Source organism: Mauremys reevesii, linkage group 10 (assembly GCF_016161935.1).
Source record: "Mauremys reevesii isolate NIE-2019 linkage group 10, ASM1616193v1, whole genome shotgun sequence".
Classification (NCBI taxonomy): Eukaryota; Metazoa; Chordata; order Testudines; family Geoemydidae; genus Mauremys; species Mauremys reevesii.
In genome coordinates, this window is record NC_052632.1 from 18,692,648 (window position 1) to 18,715,718 (window position 23,071).

A 23,071-nucleotide genomic window follows, 5' to 3' on the forward strand; every position below is an offset into this window, starting at 1 on the left:
TTAGCCCGTTCACCTCAGAATGATGATGAGGGTGGTGGGAAGAGAAGAGGGTATTTCAGCCATTTCTAACAGCCTTTTCTTGCACAGATGGGCTTTGTGTGTGACGGTGTGTTTCTAATTTTCTGGATGCATGACTTGAGATTCTGCAGTCTGATTTGCAGAGGCAGGGCACTCACAATTACAAGTGAAATCAGTGGGGATTGTGTTATGTATTCCAAAAAATCAAGTCCTAAATGCCTCAAACCAGACACCAAAAATTAGCAGTTTGTTACAGATTTGGAAATATTTTGATTTATGAATATTGTATGTTGACCTAGCTATTGGGATGTTTACTATAGGAATACAGTAGAACCTCAGAGTTATGAACACCAGAGTTTCAAACTGACCAGTCAACCACACACCTCATTTGGAACCAGAAGCACACAATCAGGCAGCAGCAGAGAAAAAGCAAAAGCAAATGCAGTACAGTACTGTGTTAAAGGTAAACTACTAAAAATAAAGGGAAAGCAGCATTTTTCTTCTGGATAGTTAAGTGTCAAAGCTGTATTAAGTCAATGTTCAGTTGTAAACTTTTGAAAGAATGTTTTGTTCAGAGTTATGAACATTTCAGAGTTATGAATAATCTCCATTCACCAGGTATTTGTAACTGAGGTTCTACTTTATGTTGGTTTAGTTTAAAGCGGAGCGGTCAGGAAAAAATCCGCAGGAAAGAGACATTACAGTAGTAAGGCAACCTGGATTCTGACATTTCCTAACTTGTGAGAGCTTCACTTCACAACCTTAATAAATGTGGGGTTTTTTTTAAACCACAGTTTGTGTGCATGCAATATTTTTTAATAGAACAGAGCTACGTTAGTCATTGCCAGGACATTATGATCACTTACTTGCATGGATCCGCTGCAAATTGATAGTTTTTTCCAGTTCTCTTCGCAAGTTAACTTCTGCTCCATACTTTCCAACTGTTCCATCATCCACCAGTATGAAATGGGAATGGAGATTATTTAGGACATTTAGTTTACTTAGAGGGTTTAACAGAGTTTGATATGGAGCAACAACCTAAAAAACAACATACAACAGGCATTATTTGCCAAGTGCCAGACTGATCACCACAATTTTAGCTATTTGGTCTGGTTAAAAGTAAAAGGGACACCACTGAAAGCCAGCAGATACCTGCCAGCACACATGTCTTCACCCAGAAGCTCTGCCTATAGGCTGCATTCTTGCAGGAAAGTGGGTTACTGTACAACACAATAATTCTTCTCTAAAGTGCTATAGAGAGGAGGCCTCTAGCAAATTAAAACCCTGACTGCAGAAAAGAACAAAACAGACAGCAAAAAGTATATGCCTGAATCCATGAAGACATCTACCAAGCTCTCTGTGTTATAGCTGCAGACAAATTGAAATATCATTTTTAGAGTTGAGTCTCAAGATGTAGGAGGACAATTTTAAAAAGTAGTTTACACATTGTCTGACTTTCCACTTAAAGTTACAATAGTGCAGGGTGATTATGCAGTTATGAAGGGGGAGAAAGAACTTTCATTCTGCGTAACTCATTTTCCATCCTGCCAAAACTCTACTCAGGCAAGGGAGGGGGTGGAGAGCTCTAATCAGGGAGTGGCTCCCTCTCGGAATCCTGAGCTGCATGGTCCTGGTCCAAGCTAGAGCTGCAAGGAACTAGTCTATGTCAGGGAGAGGATCAGGCAAAAGGGTGCTCTGCTTTGCTGTGTCCATTCCCCACCTTGCTCCCCGAATCCTGTACCAAGTGTGAGGTGGGCAGCTAGCACGAGAGGCAGAAGAGCCACCTCTGCCGGTAGAGAGTTCCCCCACATGGATAGGGATGGCCACTTCCCACTGCTTTAAGTCCACTTTGCTCCCTAATTAAAAGAATGGAGAGTCCAACCCTAAATCCCTAGATACTTGAAAAAACCCCTAAAGAGTTTAGGAAGACACGTTTCATTTACTTTCCATGGGACTTGTGCTCTTATCTCTCTTTGCTACTTTTGAAGATCTCCCCGCTATGGTATTGTCAGGTTTTGTAGCTTTTTGGAAACTTTTCCATGGAATTATAATTTCTTATGCTTGTTCTCAGATCACAGCGTAAGTTTTCTGGAAATTCTGTGGCTACTCTAACCTGCTCTTTGGGGCCATACAAGTGTACAACAGTCTAATCTATTGAATTAGCATTTTGTAATTTCTTACAGCAGTACTTCTCTGTAAATCACAACAGATGTCCCTATATCTCCCAGAGCAAAGATAGAAGTATCCCAGTATCATAAAAGACAGCGAGACCGCAAACCTGAGCAGATTATGAAAACACAAATACAAAAGATCATGCAGTTAAAAGTTATTTCAACTGGATAAACCCATTCTTACATCTCTTCCAACAAGGTCATTTCTGTTTTCAATCACTCCCCATGGAGCTATCCCAATAGTGCAAATCTTTCGAGATGATCTGGAAGCATGTTCTCTCAGGGCATCACCAACATGTTTTGCAACACCTGTTCATACACAAGAAAACATTCTGTATATTGAAAATACACCTTATTAGCATTAACCTCCCCAATTACTGTGAAGATTAGAGAACTCCTTTAGTTGATAGCATAAAGGAAGACCTACTGTGCACAAAACATACATTAACAGTAACAGAGTACTGAGAATTTCTAGTAACTTTACAACATATATGCCAGCCAGTCTTCTACACTGACAAGTCGCACTATAATACTGCATATTTTGAAGCAACATACACTTTTTGCACAATTTACATGTTCTATATTATTACATAATATCACAAGATAAAATTCATAAACATTCATTTGTTTAACTGTAAAGTCAGTCAAACTTCAGACAGTATTTTAGAGATACAAATGTTTTGTTCCTCCGACTAGACAGTCATTCTGGAATCTGCTTACCTTTATTTAAGAACTAGAATGTGGGTAAACTGTGCACGAGTCTGTACTGTTATTTGAAGATTTATATTATATAAAATTTATACTTTATTTATTTACCTGTGTTCACTCCTCCAGTTATAATCCAGGCACCTGTTGTTACGGCAGCTTTAATAAGACCTTTGCCAAGCAATTGTTTAATGCGTGGATGAAGTTCAAATTTCTGCATCCCCCCATGTACAGAGATAACAAGTCTGGGCAGCTCCATTTGCCATTCTTTAAGAAGAAGTTGTAGAATGGCTTCAGGCTTAGTGTCATATGACAATCGCACATACTAAGACCAAAAAAAAAAAAAAAAAAGTTGTGAGGGTTAGTAAGTTCCTATAATAAACCATTACATAATTGATAAGGAAGATCCATGAGAACAAATACTACTGAATACTGAAAAATATGAATCTGTCATACTTAATGAACAATGGATTATAAGACCCAGTACAAGTATTTGCAGGTTCTCAAAAAATTCAAGTAGACAATGGCAATAAGATTTTGAAGCATTTACAAAAGCTATAGGTAGGTTACATGTAGGCCCATCACAATAACACTGTGTTCTACAAAACTTTTGTGACAATTTCACGAGCATTTCTAAATTTGAGGATATTAATGAAAATCTATAATATTGCCAAAATATGACCAGTTCAATTGCTGAGGCTGAGTGTATTTTCTGTCTGTATATCCCACGTAAAAAGATATTTCAACTGTGAAAAAAAAATACAACCATTCTCTCCCCCCTCACCCTCCACCCATTACGCCCACGTCCTCCAAAGAGGAGGTGGGGGTAATGGAGTTAAGAATGATGCTATGTCCCTAACATAGGCCATACAGGGAAGAGGGGGCAAATGGGCAGAAGTGAAACCTTACTCAGACTAGTTCCCAGATGGCAGGGGTCCACACTAACACCACCATCACCACAATTGGTACTAATTAGTTGGCAGTCTCAGCAGAGGTGCCAAATAACAAAAGGACATGGAGACTGAACTATTTTTTACACTCCTAGAAGTGGTTCCTCCAGGACAGGGTTGAGATACATTGCAAGCCAGGGAGAGGGAAACTTGCAGTGCTGTTATCCACGCTGTAGCTGTTTCTGTGGGTAAATGGAGTACTTCAGTCTCCATGGACTTTCAATCCAGCACAAGCATTAACCGAAGAAATTTAGCAGAACACCACTGGACTGAAGAGAAGTCAAAATTTGGGATAATAGGACTCCTATTGATAGTAGGGAGGCTACTATCTCACAACACAGGAATAGGCATTTCATCTTCTTGCCAAACCTTTCATTTCAAGATTTAAATGGAGTATCCAAACATCTTTGCCAATGGGTCAAGGGAAGGGGAAAAAGTCTTTTGTACATACCTTTGCTCTGCACGAATGAGAGCCACCTTGAAAGTTAATGACACCATAAGCATCAGTTGAACTCTGTTCTGTGTGTTTTTCCACTGACCAGTCTTCTATTTCTTGATTAAAATTTTCACCCAGTTTGACATCTGTATATTTCATGGCAAGACTTGCAGTAAAGCAAGCATGTTGCCTGACCAAGCGACCACAGCAGCACCTGTTTACGATTATATATTACATTTTATTTTTACATTTGTAGTCATTAATCTCATTGTACTTGGAGGCATGGAGTAATTAAAGGGGACAAATATTTTTACAGCAGAGTTAGCGGGAAAAAGTTAGAATGTCCACGCCTATAAATGAACTATCTGAACCTCAGTTACACCTTTCTAGGGTTATGTCTACATTAGCATGTTTGTCAGTAAAACTTTTGTTGATCGGAGTGTGAAAAAAGCACCTCCCAACCAACAAACATTTCATCGACATAAGTGCCATTGTGAACAGCGCTATGTCGGTGGGACAGCATCTCCCACTGACATAGGTACCGTTTGGGGTGGTTTAATTATGCTGGCAGGAGAGCTCTCTCTCGCCAGCATAGAGCCACTACACTAGAAACCTTACAGTGGCACAGCTGCAGCGGTACAGCTGTGCCACTCTAATGTCTGTAGTGCAGAATGATAAAGTATAGGAAAACCTTTGGATGAGTAACTCCTATCAAAAGACTGTCAGGCTGATGTAATCAAACCTGGCAAGAGATTTTGGCACTTAGTACTAATTCCCCACCTCTTTTCTTTAGCTTTCCAAAGACAAAAGTTCCCATAACATTCAGAGCAAAGTTATACAGATGATTCATAATTATGTCAAATACTGATGGCTCTTATTCAAAGCTAAAGAGTGCAGTGAACTGGAAGCTAAAACACATTAAGAGTAGCCAGCAGACTAGCAGTGTCCAGAAAGGAAAAAGTAACTTAAATAATCAAACCTAAGTATTTTAGGTAGGGCTGGTAGCGCTGCCCATTATTAAGGCTGCCCAACACTTTCCATTATAAGACCCTGTTTCCAGTTGCCTATATCTTTGCCACATTAATCATTTGGACTGAAATTTTACATGCCAGCTGAAAGATTCAGCCAAAAGACTCAGCCATTTCCAATAATGGAACCCCAAACTCCTAAGTCTCAGCATTCCTCTGCTGTCAGGAAATATCTGTGAAACCCAATGGCAAAATGTGTGTCTCATCCCCCTCTAGTGCTCGTCCGCAGAGAACCACAATCAACTACTGCTCTCCGTTACTATGTTAACTCAAATGGCAGAGTTCTGTGCTGTGGAACCAAAAGCTCCAAACCTGTTGATGAAACTTCAGTCTCAATATACCACCACATCATGGAATTTGTTTTTTTAATTCACTTTTATCAAAACCTAGGCAATTACACACAAAAAACTACGTGAAAAGAACATTGTTAAGGTTGCAAAGTCAAGCATTCAACAGTTAGAAAATGCCAGAAATAAAGGTTGCCTTGTGTGCAGGGCCATCCCTAGGGAGGTCCAGGGCAGAAGTGACAGATCTGTCTCCTCTGGGACCAACCACACTGGCCAATCGCACCGGCCCGCAGGGCCTCCCAAAGCGCGTGGCCTGGAGCAGTTGCCCCGATTCGCCTACCCAAGGGACAGCTCTGCTTGTATGTATGCATTATGATAGAGTCTTTAATTATGTAATCAGATACTATTTTTTTCCCCCACACGACCCCTGCCTCATTCAGTGCACAGGATAGACCTGCTCTGGGAATGAACCAGATTGTGTAATGAAAGAGACTGTTGTCTTTAGGACCCTTACCTTATTTGTGGCAGAAGTTGAATGAGGCAGGAGATGGCAAGAAGACAGAGGATGGCCTCAAGGTTAAGGCAATTGAATGCTGCCCTGGCAAACTAGATTCTATCCCTGTCTCTTCCACAGTGTTCTTATGTGATGCTATTCAAGTCGCTTGAACAAAACTTTTCATGGGTGGCCACTAATGGTGTGTTCCTCATTTTCTGGGTACCTGATTTGATACCCTCAGGTCTAATCTGCGGAAGTGCTGAACACTCACAGCTGCAACTGAAGTCAATGGGATTTTTGCTTTCAACGTACAATGCTATGTAATGGTAAGTACTCTGAACAAAACAAAACAAAAAAAATTCAGGTCCTAGTCATCTCAACTTTGTCACCAAGAATTAGTGAAAGCTTTTCACCTTGTTCTCTGTGCTTCAGCTCCCCACTGAAAATGGAAATACCACCACCTGACCTCACAGGGGGGTTGCAAAAAGAAATTGACACCCTTGAAGCACTCAGACACTGTAGTGATGAGCACCATAGAAGAGCCCATGAGGAAATTAATAATTCTGTTTTCAGAGAAGGGTTTGAATAGCATGTTGTAACATAAGAACAGTCATACTCAGTCAGACGAAAGATCCATCTAGCGCAGTATCCTGTCTTCCGACAATGGCCAATGCCAGGTGCCCAACAGGGAATGACAGAACAGGTAATCATCAAGTGATCCATCCCCTGTCGCCCATTCCCAGCTTTTGAAAAACAGAGGCTAGGGACACCATTCCTGTCCATCTTGGCTAATAGCCATTGATGGACCTATCCTCCATGAACTTATCTAGTTCTTTTTTGAACCCTGTTATAGTCTTGGCCTTCACATCATCCTCTGGCAAGGAGTTCCACAGGTTGACTGTACAGTGTATGAAAAAATACTTCCCTTTGTTTGTTTTAAACCTGCTGCCTATTAATTTCATTTGGTGATCCCTAGTTCTTGTGTTATGAGAAGGAGTAAATAACACTTCCTTATTTACTTTCTCCTCACCAGTCATGATTTTATAGACCTCTATCATATCCCCCCTTAATTGTCTCTTTTCCAAGTTGAAAAGTCGCAGTTTTATTAATCTCTACTCACATGGCAGCAGTTTCATATCACTAATCATTTTTGTTGCCCTTTTCTGAACCTTTTCCAATTCCAATATAACAACATACAGTAGTAAAGAGGGTTGAGGCCACATGTTGTGCAACAAAGATTGAACAAAATATCAAATAGCTGCTCCTAAAGTGAGCACAATCCATTGTGTACACTGAATGAAAAAGGGAAAAAATAAATAAATATGATCATGTAATTAAAGACTGCATCATAATGCATATGCATACAGTGGCTTTAATTCTGGTATTCCCTAACCATTGAGGGTTTGACTTTCCAACCTTAATAATGTTTTTAATGAAATTTTATACAATAAAATGAGGGCCCTACCAAATTCATGCTACATTTTGGTCAATTTCATGGTCATAGGATTTTAAAAATAATAAATTTCATGATTTCAGCTATTTAAAATTGAAATGTCATGGTGTTGTATTTGTAAGGGTCCTGACCCAAAAAGGAGTTGTAGGGGGTTCACAAGGTACGAGGGGCTGCAGTACTGCTACCCTTACTTCTGCACTGTTGCTGAGTTGGCGCTGCTTTCAGAGCTGGGCAGCTGGAGAGTGGCAGCTGCTGGCTGGGAGCCCAGTTCGGAAGGCAGAGCCACCACCAGCAGCAGCATAAAAGTAAAGATGGCATAGTATGGCATTGCCACCCTTACTTCTGCACTGCTGCCTGCAGAGCTGGGCCCTCAGTCAGCAGCTGTCACTCTCCGGCCACCCCCCTCTGATGGCAGCAATGCAGAAGTAAGGGTGGCAATACTCCGCCCCCTCCCCTCCAAAATAACCTTGTGACCTGACCTTAAATTGGGTCAGGATCCCCAGTTTAAGAAACGCTAGTCTCCCCCGTTAAATCTGTGTAGTATAGGGTAAAAGCACACAGAACGCCAGACTTCGGGAGGGAGGCCAGATTTCATAGTCTGTGATGCATTTTTCATGGCCGCGAATTTGGTAGGGCCCTATCCATACTGCATACAGCTTCCATAGAATTCTGTATATTTTACACAATCTTCTATTTCTAGTCTTTTGCTGGCTGGTCATTTTGTAATATTAAAATTCTTTTTTAAAATGTTACAATAAGTCTCTGAATAAATATTTAACAAGCCAAAGTCATAATAATTATCACTAAAAATAAAGAGCTGCTTACCTGACAAGTTGTTGACAAATCTGACATCCTGGAAGGCATCTATGAAGAAGAATACACAAGTAAACACAAGTTTAACATTTTTTGTACACTTCATATGTATACAGAACAAATATTATTGAACAAAAAAAATAGATCTATAATGATACAGAAAATGTGTACTTAACCTTTCACCAAATATATACGTTTCAAACTTTTCTTCATTTATTTCTCCGATTAACATTAATATAGAAAGCATGGCAACACATGGATGGTTAGCACAAAAAAAAAATATGCTCCGCATCTATTTGTTAAGCTACAAAGGTCAACTTCTATTCAAAAAGTTTCTACCTGCACTCATTGAAACAATTATAAACAAACTGAGACCTTGTCTACATTACAGTTTCGTTGACAAAACAGACGAGTGTACAAACAACAAATGCTCCTCTGCTGATTTAATTCTCCTGCTACGCTGACATAATAAAACCACCTTGATAAGCCGCATAAAGCTTTTTGCAACAAAGTTAGAGCAACACAATGTCGGTGTAGACCAGGGGAGGGCAAAACTTTCAATCCGGCCCACGGGATTGCCAGCCCTGTGACGCAGCGGGACTAAGGCAGGCTCCCTGCCTGCCTGGGGCCTGCACCGCTCCCAAAAGCGGCTGGCACCACATCCCTGCAGCCCCTGGGGGATGGAAGGCGGCAGAGAGGTCCGTGCGCTGCCCTTGCCTGCAGGCATCGCCCCCTGCAGCTCCCATTGGCTCGGAACAGGGAATTGTGGCCAATGGGAGCTTTGGGAGTGGTATCCACAGGTGAGGGCAGCACGCGGCGGAGCCTCCTGCCCCACCCCACCCCCAGGTGCCACTGCTGGACCAGCTGGCCACTTCCAGGAGCAGCACGGGGCCGGGGCCGGGCCGGCAGGGAGCTTGCCTTAGCCCCTCTGCACTCCACTGCCACCCTGGAGCTGCTCGAGGTAAGCAGTGCAGGGCCAGAGTCTGCACCCCAACCGTCTGCCCTGAGCCTCCTAACCCCCTGCCTTGAGCCCTCTGCCACACCCCTCCTGCACCCCAACCCCCTGCCATACCCCAACCCCTTGCCCCAGTCTTGCATTCGTATGCCCTGCATACAATTTCTCCATCCAGATGTGGCCCTCGGGCCAAAAAGTTTGCCCACCCCTGGTGTAGAAGCTGCACTTGCTTATGTTTCCCTAAGTGGCCTCTAGGAGGTGTTCTAAAATGCCCATCATGACTGCTCTGCTAAGCAGTTTCTATTCTGCTGCCCTGTAGACAGGTACACAGGCATGCACCCCTCTCCCTTTAAAGCCCTAGGAATTTTTGAAATTCCATTTCCTGTTTACTCAGCTTGGACAGCTCATGTCGCATCTTCCCAGCTGACCGTGCCAGCTTTCCACAGCAAACGGGCTCCCACGTGGCGTACGCCAGAGTTGCTGGATCTGTGGGGAGAGGAGGCTGTGCAGTTGCGGCTCGTAGAAACGTTGACACCTACAAGCAGATTGCTCGTGGCATGGATGAGAAGGGGCACAAAAGGGACATGCTACAGTGCCGTGCTAAGATAACGGAGCTGAGACAGGCTACCAGAAGGCAAAGGAGGCCAACCGTCACTCTGGTGTAGCACCAAAAATATGCCACAAGGAGCTATATGCTATCCTCAGTGGTAACCCCACCTCCACTGCCAAGAGCCCTGTGGATACTTCGGGGGGACTGAAGGCGGTGCCCAGCAGAGTCAACCCTGAGAACAAAGTGGTGGATGAGGGGGGTGAATTGGAGGAGGATGTGCAACAGGCTCGTTTGGTGGTGTAGCAAGCCAGGACCTCTTTCTGACTCCAGAGGGGTCTAGCTAGTCCCAGAAGCAGTCCGGCAAAGGCGTGCCTGAAGCAGGAGAGGGGAGCTCCAGTAAGTACTCATTTTTCTTTGATAATGCATGGTTACATGAGGTAGAGGTGTCTTATTTTGTTACATGGTGCATGTGGGAGAAGGGATCAAAATTAACACTACTAGGTACTATTTGCTTCTGCTTCGCATTTCACTGTGCAGCTACATAATAGGGGTACTGTGGAAAAGTTTGTTAATGCACACCAAGATCTCCTAAGAATCCTCCATAGAGAGCTCTAGGAAACTTTCCTGCAGCTACTCAGCAATCCTCTGCCAAAGGTGCCTTGGCAGAGCTGCTTTGTTTCTTCCTCCGTTGTAGGAAATTTTGGCGCACACCAATCGGCAATTACTTCTGGAGGAATCAAAGCATCACTCAGGCGAGCAGCATATGGTACCGATCTGAAGTGACACATATGTAGGAGATGTACCCTTGCGTCTTAAGTTACCCTCAATGGTATGATTTCAGCTTCGATTGCCCCCCACCCGTGGAAAACGGTGCTAGTATTCAGAATAGTGTCTCAGGACCCTTGTATTGATCCCCTTCTGAAATCACCCAGATCCTTTGTCCTGTCTTGCACCTTCTTCCCCCGCACATCCTCCAAGCCAAACTCACCATGTTTAGTGCTCTGACTGTGCTGCGTGCTTAATAAGGGAAAGTGAGAAAGAGGTATACGTAACTTTTATGATTTAAGACTGAGTGCACATACAATAATTACTCTGCGTATTGTTTCTCTTGCTTCTGCAGATGTGCCCTTGAGGGCCAGCTCCTACAAACCAGCTGAGCACCTCCATCAGATAAGAAGGTAAATGAGGAAAAGTAAGGAGGACATGTTTCGGGAATTGCTGCAATCATCAGATCAGACCAATAGCAAGCACGGAACATTGAGATAGACAAATGAGAAACTAGAGGAGAGGAGACAGAGTCAAGAGTGGGTAACAAAGTTCATGGAGGACCAAACAGAGATCCTGAGGTCCCTGATTGCTCTGCAGGCAGAACATATGAGTGCTCAACTCCCACTTACTCCTGGGGGAATTCTGCATCACTAAGCGTGCACAGAATTAATGTCCCCCGCAGATTTCTTTGCTTCCCCGCAGAAAAACTACTTCTAATGGGAAGCAAAAGGAATGCACAAGAGTGGTCATGTACGCCTCCCTGACAGCACAGGCAGGTTGGTTCGGGCGCCTGGAGCAGCTGGAAGAGACATAAATGAGATGGTGACGGGCAGTCATGCATGTGTGAGAGAGAGAGAGAAGCTCTGTCCCTCTTGCTCACTATTGCAGCACGCTTGGCATGGAGGGGCAGGGCTTTGGGGTGTTTCTGAAGAGGTAGAGTTGGGGCAGGCTCTGTCCCCTCAGAGCAAAATGTACCAGCCTGCCTGCTTAGTAATTGTTCCGATTGTCTTAGTGAATTCCTCCAGGAGAGTAAAACAGGTGTAAAACTTTTAAGGCTCCTTACACAATTCTGGCAATGTAAAAGGACATGTGGCCTTATAAATGCTAAGATTACTTTAGTGATTAGAACTGATCTAAATTTTTGGACTGAAAAAATTTCCTATCAAAATATGCTCCATGAACTGTTTGCTACTGACCTTTCTGGAGATGGTCAGTAGCCAATATAAATTATGGGTTTCATTCCCCAGCTTCACTTGCCTATGATGTAACACTGAGCATATGACTGCATATATTTGTTGACTAATCATTAGAAATAAGGGGTGAAACCTAGCTACATTACTATAAGGCAAAGCAGGTTGGGGATTTCCTCCAGTGCTTCCCACTTCCATTCTCCATCCATTGTATTGTAGTTTAAATAAATCACCAAAATAACTGAAACCAGCATGATTATATTGGATTAGTTTGACAAATAAAACATGGAATTTTGCAGATTTTTAAAATATCGTGCACAGAATTTTTAGGTGCAGAATTCCCCCAGGAATATCCTCCTGCAGCCCGTACAGAACTGTATTCCTTGCCCTCCCCAAACTTTCCACACACATTCCTCCCACATTCCTGATCCATAGCAGTACCCCTTGCACTCCACTGCAAGTGACATTTTCCATAATGACAGCTAGCCTTTCTGAAGTGAGGCTCTCGCAGCTACATGTGAGTGCTGTTCACTGTCAGGTCTCTTGTAAGAAATATTAATCTGTGTATTAACTTTAATAAAAATTGAGTCTTACAAAAACAGTGATTCTTTCTTTGTGACTTAGACAGGATGGTTGCAACAGAAATTCAGACAGTGGGAACTGCCACATTTGCAGACTACAATTAATGCTCAGGCAGAAATCATTACAGGGGTCATTCAAGGTGGCAAGTAAACAATGCCTGGCTTAATTCATTACAGAAAGACATTACTGGGGCTCATTGTCAAAATGCTGCTTCAAAGCCTCCCTGATTCAAATAGCCCCCCATCAAGTCCCTCTAGTAACCCTGCTGTCTGGCTGCTCAAAATCAGGAACCTGGCAATCCACCTCATCACTCCACCCCTGGGGAAACTTTTCTCTCCTGGCTTCATAAATGTTATGCAGTGCACTGAGGTCTAACCTGCCAAAAAGGCAGTGCCAGCAATCCTTTAATCTGCCAAAGACACATTCTGTACCTGCTGAGCCTGTTATCGAAGTGCTCCTGGTTGCTGTCAAGGTTTCAGGTGTATGGATTCTTGAACCACAGGAATAAGGGGTAGGTTGGGTCTCCCAGGATCACTATGGACATTTCCACATCCTCTATTGGAAAGTCCCTACTTACAGCTTTCTGTACAGGCCAGGGTTCGTGAAGATGCATATGTCACGCAACTTCCCCGACCACCTTGTGTTGATGTCAGTGACATGACCCTGGTGATCCACCAGCTCCTGCAGTAGCATAAAGAAGTAGCCCTTTCTCTTGATGAACTCTGTCGCAAGATGGTTTGGGGCCAAAATTGGGATGTGCGCGCCATCTGCAGCCCTGCCGCATTTAGGGAATCTCATTGCCGCAACGACATTCACTATTTCCTGCACATTGCCCAGAGTCACAGTCTTTCATAGCAGAAGGCGATTCATGGCCCTGCACACTTGCATAACTGCAACCCCCGGTGGACTTCCCAACTCCAAACTGATTCATGACTGACTGGTAGCAGTCTGGAGTTGCCCGCTTCCACACAGCAATCACTACCACATTTTCCACCATCTGGCACCAGAGGGCAGGGGCGAGCTCCACATACAGTTCAAAGAAGGTGGCTTTGCACATACGGAAGTTCTGCAGCCACTGCTCATCATCCCATACCTGCATCACAATCTGATCCGACCACTCAGTGCTTATTTCCCTAGCCCAATAGGGACGGTCCACCTTGTGCTGCTGCTCTGTAAATGCCAAATCAATCTTGAATTGTTTCTTTCCATGGCACACAGTAGTGCAGGCAGCATAGATTCCTGTTCAGATTAGCAATTTATGAAATACTGAAGGTCAGCTGCATTGTGTTCATAATACTTATCAAAGACTGGTGAGCAGTGCAGGATCCATGCTTTCAGGCAGAGAGGGCAGGCACAAAGTTTACAGGGCCAGTTGAAAACAGTGAAAAATTCAGTCAGAAGTCCTTGGAATTATGGGATAGAGAAAACTGCATCAGAGAGGCGGTGATTTCGCCCCCGTGATGCACTGAGATACATTCCTAGAACTCCTAATGGGAGGTGGAAGCGATTTGCACGGGGGGATAGCTACCAGTGGTACATACACATCTACCCCAATATAACGCGACCCGATATAACACAAATTCAAATATAACGTGGTAAAGCAGTGCTCGGGGGCGGGGCAGGGCTGCACACTCTGGCGGATCAAAGCAAGTTTGATATAACGCGGTTTCACCTATAACACGGTAAGATTTTTTGGCTCCCGAGGACAGCGTTATATCGGGGTAGAGGTGTACTCTCTTTGTCAGTGCTAGAGCATCTCCTGTGGACAAGTTCTACCGACACAAGGAGCATTGTGCGAAAATGCACAAGCAATGTAATTACAGCGGTTTATGATCATTGATGTAACTTAAGTCGACTTAACTCTGTAGTGTAGACATAGCCTAAATTATTATTTTTATGCCCTGATTCATCAAAGTACTTAAGCACATGCATAGTCCTACTGAAGTTAAATAATGGTCTTTAATCACCATTAACTTCAATGGGATTATTCACACTGTTTCAGGTTAAATCCATGCTTAAATGCTTGGTAAACTGGGGTCTTAAACTAGACAGTATGAAGCTTTTATATTTTTCTTCAACTCTTGTGGGGGAGAGGGGGTAATATGCTGTCTTTTTCTTTGACTCCATAGTTTAAATACTGTGCCATCTCCCCCTCAGAGTTGATCCTTCTCATTCCTGTGTCTTGTTAGGATTTTTTGCTTTGGGGTGAAGGTTATTTTTCCCTGCATGTGCATAAGGCTAAGCTGAGTCCTAATGAACTTATACGATGTTCTATTAATGCAAATAATTCATTGTGAAAAGATGCAGAAATTCTAATTCCATCTCCTTCCAAATCTCATTTTACACATCTTTTCCTTTGTCTTTGCCTCTTACTTTCCCCTTCTGTATTGCATGACAGTTTTCTGTAACTTGCATCATAAACAATTAACTGATCTGTATTATTCAAATCCATAATAATTTTTGGTATAATTGTACAAAAATATATTATCTACAATAAAATTATATTGCATATTCACATTTTATAATTATGCTGAAAATAAATTAAAGCACATAGCAAGCTCTTTAAATTGTTATTTTAGCCTTTTTTGAAGCTACATTAAGTTATAAATCTTCTAGATATTTAATATGAAACTAGATTTCGATAATTGACAAATTAGGTTTTTAACTATAGATCACAACTTATACTAAGCAAAATTATTCTGCAAAACGTCTAAAAATCTTTTTTTCTCTTCTGTATTTGATTCCTTCATGCATATTTGAGGAACTACAGTAAGATAAAATCTAAGGAATGGATTGGCCAAATGTGAAACTTCATTTGTAGGCTACAAATGGATTAAACTTAAAAAGACAAGTGTTGAAAGACTATTTTGTTCCCTGGGAAATGCTCTGGAAATTTTAACAGCTTCCTAATTACTCTGCTTGCATTTGCAAGTTTTCCATGTGTTTCAATTGGATCGTGGCAGTAAATTCTAAAACCTTCTCAGGGTCCTATGGTTTCAAGGAATTTAATGAATCATTTGTGATACATTTCACAGACTAGAGCTCAGACCAGATCTTTATTCTGCCTGAAACAAATTCTCAAAATAAACTAATATTAGTCTGAATTTAGCAAAGTTATACAAGTGTTCTACGTGCAGGACTTGAACTAGCAGGTTTATGGATCTGAAAAGCAGAAGCTTAATTCTAAAAGTCATGTGAACCTGTGTAACACTTAACTTGGGGCTGTAGAGGCAGTTAAATTGCAACTAGTATTTCTAATTTTAGCAATTTTTTTAATTGCCATGTAACGAAGTAACAATAGATTTAATCTCTTTTGTGATTGGAGGTGGGTTTTTATATACAGATATATCAGCAAGATGCTACAACATGTAGAATCCTGCTAATTTATATCTGAATGACTTCTAGAACCAGTGAAATCCACAAACTAACTAGATGCTTGAGAGGTCATATTTCTAAGTTGACTGCACATTTTAATTTCACATCATCTTGTTCGGGTATTGTGAAAGACTAAGTTAAAAGCAGTATTTAATCAGTTTTATTACACCCTGTATTGTTTCATATGCCTAAAGTCAGGTCTCTTCTTACTCAATGCTTACTAAGCAAAATACTAATATTTGCAGATTTTCATCATACTTAATGCCCTCCATAGTTGTAACCATTTTCAATGCCTTTTCTGACCTTTCCTCATCTTTTTTCATTGAGGTTTTTTCCCCCCAAAGGTTTTGAATGATGAGGATGGAGTGGACGGGGAGGAAGTATCACATGCCACATCCTGATATCAGAATCGAGTTTTCTGAAAACACAACTTTCCTCCACCTTTGAGTCTGTATGGCCATTGCCAATTTTGGCTCTCTTGGTTTTCTCTCTTTTCTCTTTCCATTGAATTCTTCATCTCTTTCTGCATCACATTCTCACATCTATTTCTCCCTATCTCCTTAATGTCAACTCTTCAGCATGAAAGGGAATGTATTTCTTGCAGGCTCACAGTCTTCCTTCCTCTACCAGTCTCTGTATGATGTGCATCTTTACAGTGCTTTCTGATCTAAAGAAACGTGCAACAAGAAGCACTGTAGATAGTTATGCCCACTACAGGGACTAATAGAAAAATTAAGAAGCAACATACTCAAATGAATAGGCATCTGTGGTATGTTTAGAGACTTTCAATAAAGTCAGAGAAGCCTTACAGACACAGTTGCGATGCTTAGGCACTAAGGAGTGAACTAAAGGCAGAAAGTTTCATTTTATATAGATAAAAAAATTAAGTTTACATGAATGTTTTAAGAACAGCAGTTGCTGTACCAATCTATTTTATACCAATTTAATTAAGAAGTACTAAGAAAGCCATGCATAAAATTTCTAATTACCTGTGAGGGTCCTTTGAACTTGGTATAATATATACACATTCCCTCTTGGTGAAAGTGTTTTCTATCCAGGATTTCTGGGACTGTAAAAACAAGAGTTATACAAGAATTATCATCATATTGTAAAATTATCATATAAATCACTGTCAATATTCTTTAAAAAAAAAGAACAGTATGATACAATAGCCAAAAGTAGGCATTAAAGAAATATAATTCCCCATTTAAATATATTTCTATTTTTCATTGATGAAAGCATATATCTGCAGTATTGGCAAGGACAAACTGTAAGGCCAAGATATTCAAAAGCAAGAATTATTTTGAATGCCCATGTGAAGAGGTTTGATTTTAAATAAGAGCTTTCTCTCTGAAAATCAGGCTCTTTAAAGTGCCTCATGTTGCGCACCTAAAATTTGAAGCAACCAGAATCACTAGTCACTTCTTATGTATTGGGGTAGCTGTGTTAGTCTGTATACACAAAAACAACAAGGAGTCCAGTGGCACCTTAAAGACTAGTCACTTTTTAAAAGTCTAAATGTTTTGATTAACTACATTCTGAAGTTAGTTTTGCAACAGTCAGGTACTTATGATGAAAAAAAATAAAATGATGTAACAAAAGAAGAAATATCCACTAGTGAAAAACAGATTGCAACTACAGGTAATTTGGCCTAAATTATTGTCTGCTGCTAAAAGCTCTATCAAACTGCATTAACAAACATCAAAAGAAAGACAAAAGATTATAAACTGTTATATTTTAATGGTTACATAAAATGAATAGGTTATACTTTTGAAAAATCAGATAAGTGCACTTACACAGAATTTTCATGAAACTCTTTACTGTATATTCCGGATGGCATGAGTACTTTGCACTTAACGATAGCATGCATTTTCAATCTCTCACACACACACAAAATATGCAAATTGAGATGCAAGAAAATGCAAGCAAACGTTCTGAAATAGTTCACTGAAGTGTGACCAAAATAGTTGCTATGTGGTATTTTGAAGTTACAAAATATTCACTATTTATTTCATGAAGCTAGCTGGAAATTTATATCACTGTTTCACTAATGTTTTATCTATTCTATTATAAAGTGTCAGTGCAAAAAAGTGGTTTTTTTTAAAAACAGGTGTGTAGTGGGGCAGTCACCCCACTCCATTTTGGAAGGGGTTAAACCCAGCTCTGGGAAAGGGCAGCCCTGAGGAGCCAATCAGGCTCTGGGAAACCCAAAAGGGACTATGGGAGGTGCAGTGAGACCTCCAAAAGGAGGTAGGGCAGATGGCAAGGGAGCAGCTGGCCCTGATAAGACTCCTGAGAGGGGAGTTCAAGAAGAGTCATTGAGAGCGTGAGGGGAGGCCCTGGGCAGAGTGCAGGGCTTGTTACACCTGTGGGAGGCGGGGACATTTGAAAGGAGAGACTGTCCCTACTGGGTTTGGGGCATGGAACCTATAAATACTCTTATTTACCACACTATAACAGAGAGAAAAAACATACTTTTGACAAACTCTATATCCTGCTTGATTGATAAAAAGCAGTATTTCATCATGCCAACATGGAATTCTTCAGAATTAGTGAACAAAATGTCTGGAATACTTTCCACATAAAAGCTTTCCTATTCCACAAGATTCCTTAACAAAAATTAGTATTAATAAGTAATCTGTATAAAAAAGTTTACACAATACAGCAAATTATATGTTTAATATGACCATATATTTTAAGACTACCAAAAATTTTGTTTGTTGCTATTTGTTTACTAGTTTTCTGAAGTACACAGCTGGATTCCAGTTTATTCTGCTTGACCTTTCATTTACTAATGATGTTACATATTGCTGCAGGCTTTCAAACTCTTAAATAAAACTATAACAAAATTGTTAAAGATTCTTCCCCAAGAACATTAGAGGATTAAGCAGTCTGTGCATTTATTTTTTAGTAAACTGCAGATTACGTATTTTTGGAATGAATGTAAATTACTACTTTCAATATAGAAAATGCTTCCCAGTGTCAAGCACATAAAACATATTTAACATAATTTATTTATACAGAAAACATATTTAACTAAATATAGGGTGAACAAGTGTCTGGTTTTCGACCAGAACCCCCAGTCAAAAAGGGACCCTGGCAGCTCTGGTCAGCACCAAAGTCCGGTCAGTGGTGCTGCAGAGACAAAGCAGGTTAGTCCCTTCCTATCCTGGGAGGGTTAGTCCCTTCCTATCCTGGCGCTGCACCTCGGAAGCGGCCAGCAGGTCTGGCTCCTAGGCAGGGGGGGCCACAGGGCTCTGCACACTGACCCCAACCCAAGCACCGGTTCCGCACTCCCATTGGGAACCGCAGCCATTGGGAGCTGCAGGGTCTGTGCCTGCGGGTGGGAGCAGTGTGCAGAACCGCCTGCTGTGCCTCTGCCTAGGAACACAGAGTCGGCACAGGCAGGAAGCCTGTTTTAGCCCCCCTGCTGCACCGCTGACCGGGAGCCCCCAGAGGTAAGATCACACTCCAACCCCGAGCCCGCGCCCCACCCACTGCCCAAAACCTGGAGTCCCCTCCTGCACCCTCAAACCCCTCATCCCAAGCCCCACCCCAGAGCCTCCACCCCCAGACAGAGCTCTCACTCCCCCTGCACCCCAACCTCCTGCCTCAACCCGCAGCCACCTCCAACACCTTGAACCCCCCAACCCCACCCCAGAGCCCACTCCCCCAGATGGAGCCATCACCCCCTCCTGCCGCACTCTGCATGTGCCTTGATACACACTGACAGTTCATTAGTGCTCTTTGATCTAGTCCTGTTTCAAAGATGACTAGACCTAATTGCATTAACAAACTATTATCGAGTAAGGCTGCCAGTTTGTCACAGAGGTCCTGGAAGTCACAGATTCCGTGACTTTCTGGGACCTCTGTGACTTTTGCAGCGGACAGTGTGGCTGGCCCAGGGGCTGCCTAACTCATGCAGCCTCTTGGCCAGCCACACTTGCCGCTGGTGGGGCAGTCCCAGGCCACTGTGCCCCACTCCCCCAGCAGCAGCAGGAGGTTTGAGTGTGGGAGAGCGCTCAGGGCGGCGCTTACCTTGGGGGGCTCCCTGGAAGCAGCAACATCCCTCGGCTCCTACACAGAGGTGTGGTCAGGTGGCTCTGCATACTGCTTCCGCCCACAGGCACTGCCCCCACAGCTCCCATTGGCCACGGTTCCTGGCAAATGGGAGCTGTGGAGCTAGCTCTCGCGGCAAAAGCAGCAATATGACCAGGCCTCCACCTAGGAGCCGCAGGGGCATGTCGCCACTTCCAGGAGCCACACAGAGCTGCTGGATAGGGAGCCTGCCAGCCCCAGCAAACCCCCACCCCCAACCAGCACAAGCAGAGATCCTGGACCACCCTCCCCTTCCCCAAACATCTGGGCCGTCCCCTGACACACACACCCCCGGCCCAAGATTTAGTCAGGGGTATATAGTAGGGCTGCCAAGCGATTAAAAAATATATATAAATCATTCTGTTAAACAATAATAGGAGACCATTTAAATATTTTTGGATGTTTTCTACATTTTTAAATATATTGATTTCGTTTACAACACAGAATATAAAGTGAGTACCGTACACTTTGTATTTTTTTATTACAAATATTTGCACTGTAAAAAAATAAACACCAATTCACCTAATACAAGTACTGTAGTGCAATCTCTATCAGCGAAGTTGAACTTACAAATGTAGAATTATGTACCAAAAAAAACCCTGCATTCAAAAATAAAACAATGTAAAACATCAGGGCTTTGAATCCAAAGCAGTGTGGACTGAAGCATGTTCATTTTCATTATGTGAGTCAGATGCCAACAGCAGAAGGCTGATTTTCTTTTTTGGTGGTTTGGGTTCTATAGTTTCCATATCAGTGTGTTGCTCTTCTCAGACTTCTGAAAACATGCGCTGTACCTCGTCGCTCTCAGATTTTGGAAGGCACTTCAGATTCTTAAATCTTAGGTCGAGTGCTGTAGCTATCTTTAGAAATTTCACATTGGCATCTTCTTTAAATTTTGTCAAATTTGCAGTGAAAGTGTTCTTAAAACGAACATGTGCTGGGTCATCATCCGAGACTGCTAGAACATGAAATATATGCAGAATGTGGGTAAAACAGAGCAGGAGACATACAATTCTCCCCCAATGAGTTCAGTCACAAATTTAAACAACACTTTTTTTTTTTTCCCAAACGAGCATTATCCAGCATGGAAGTTTCTCCTCTGGAACAATGGCTGAAGCATGAAGAGGCACATGAATCTTTAGCGCATCTGGCATGTACATATCTTGCAAAGCCAGCTACAATAGTGCCATGCGAACACCTGTTCTCACTTTCAGGTGACATTGTAAACAAGAAGCGGGCAGCATTATCTCCTGCAAATGTAAACTCACTTGTTTCTCTCAGCGATTGGCTGAACAAGAAGTAGGATTGAGTGGACTTGTAGGCTCTCAAGTTTTACTTTTTGTTTTTGAGTGCAGTTATGTAACAAACTACATTCATAAGTTGCACTTTCATGATAAAGAGATTACACTACAGTACTTGTATGAGGTGAATTGAAAAAATACTATTTCTTTTGATTGCAAATATTTGCACTGTAAAAATGATAATCAAAAATATAAAGTAAGCACTGTACACTTTGTATTGTGTTGTAATTGAAATTTATATATCTGAACATATAGAAAAACATCCAAAAACATTAAACAATAGAATACCAATTGAAATTAATCAGTGCGATTAATCACGATTAATTTTTTTAATCGCAATTGTTTTGAATTAATCGTGTGAGTTAACTGTGAGTATATAGGTCAAGTCATGGACAGGTCAGGGGCCAAGAATTTGCAAGCTGATCTGTATCTGTTCTGTACAGAGTGTTTTTTAAAAGTATCGAGTAGCTTGGCTCTCCATAACTACAGTTCACAAGTTACTACTTTATCTATACTCACGTATTTCCACTATTTACGAGATGTTGTCTGATCTAAGAAAGCAGTTTTCATTAGCCAAACATGTGCTATATCACGGGACTAAACCGTGATCCCTGCCCAGTTGACTGTAACACATCATGTACACCAGACTCCTGGAGCAATAGCCGAAAGGCAGAAATTCCGAATAAATCTCTATCTCCCCATCACCATTTATATCCAATGAACCTCATTACAAAAATGAACAGCCAGTTCAGACATACAAAGCAGCTTATTAGTCTTACATTGTATTTCTCTCCTCTGTTCACAAAAAGAAAAAGAAAAGAAAACACTTCATACACTGTCAGCAAATTCCAGACAAAAATTTAACAGTATTCTAAGTACTTAGGTACCAAGGACAAGGTAGTAAAAATCCTGTTGTCTGGCAGAAGTAGCCTAACTCATCCTTAGTCCAAGTTAACCACAAAGTGTTCAATGTGGCTGTCACAATATAAGAGAAACCATTTTTAAACAAAAAAGTTTTATATTACGGGACAACTTATTTGGTTTGTTAGGAGGATAGTTTTACTTCCCAGGGACAATTCAAACCTTTTACGTTTTATTAAAAAAAAAAAAGAAAAGAAAAGAAATCTCACACTGTGGACCACCACCCACTCCAAAAAGGAAAACATCGTTTCACATTAGTCATGTTATAAGAGTTAGAAAGTCAGAGTTTTGTTTGTTTAGCTGTGGAGAAGGGAAGTAGCTAGAAGGAAGAAAGGGAAGGTAGGAAGTTTGATACTATATATTTTCTAAAGTTGTTCAAAAGTCTTGGCTCCAGCAAACCCCACCAGACATTTAATTCACTTGCTTTCATTGCAATTTTAAACTGCATACCTCTATAACTACCAGCTTTTAGACAGGACAAAAAGTCAGTCAGCTACTTTACAAGATATATTTAAAATCTCTCCCCAAATTTACTGCTGAAGGACAGCACAAGTGTCCAAGAAGCACCACCAAAAAATTAGTTTTCAAAGTGTCATTAAACCAGACAAAACCTTGTTATAAATACCTACAATTCAAATGGATGTGTCTAATACTAGAAAAAGCTGTTAACCAGTGACACCATCATTATATGATACTGTATTTATACACAGTGCTTCAGTGTAACCATACTGTAAAACCATCATACTTTGTTTCCAGAGAGTGGTGGGGTTCACTGCCTGAATAAATATCAACTATGCATGATTAGATAACAAATACCTCACTAACTCACCTAAAAACAAATGTGTAATATACACTCAGCACTACTGGCTCAAGTCTCTATTTTAAGAGATGTGGTTCATTTGACTGTTTCATTGATCAAGGCTCAACCTTTTAAACACTTTTTCCTTATTCTGAAGACAAGTACTATGCAGATG

The 23,071-nt window shown here is 41.6% G+C and overlaps 1 protein-coding gene across 4 annotated transcripts in view; it reads right to left on the reverse strand.

The window, feature by feature from the left end:
* Nucleotides 1-23,071, reverse strand: part of TRPM7 (transient receptor potential cation channel subfamily M member 7) — a 109,735-nt gene that overhangs the window by 59,979 nt on the left and 26,685 nt on the right. For 3 of the 4 annotated variants that reach the window (XR_005585331.1, XR_005585330.1, XM_039490761.1), the window contains exons 2-7: nt 16,767-16,846; nt 8,370-8,408; nt 4,296-4,494; nt 3,006-3,219; nt 2,374-2,498; nt 885-1,056 (exon numbers count right to left, since the gene is read on the reverse strand). Coding sequence is in view for 1 of the 4 variants with exons in the window: in XM_039490761.1 (XP_039346695.1) it covers nt 885-1,056; nt 2,374-2,498; nt 3,006-3,219; nt 4,296-4,494; nt 8,370-8,408; nt 16,767-16,846 (829 nt within the window). In the remaining 3 variants the exon portion in view is untranslated. Of the gene's footprint in view, nt 1-884; nt 1,057-2,373; nt 2,499-3,005; nt 3,220-4,295; nt 4,495-6,109; nt 6,341-8,369; nt 8,409-16,766; nt 16,847-23,071 lie in introns of those variants that run through there. The other variant, XR_005585332.1, reaches the window with a different exon arrangement.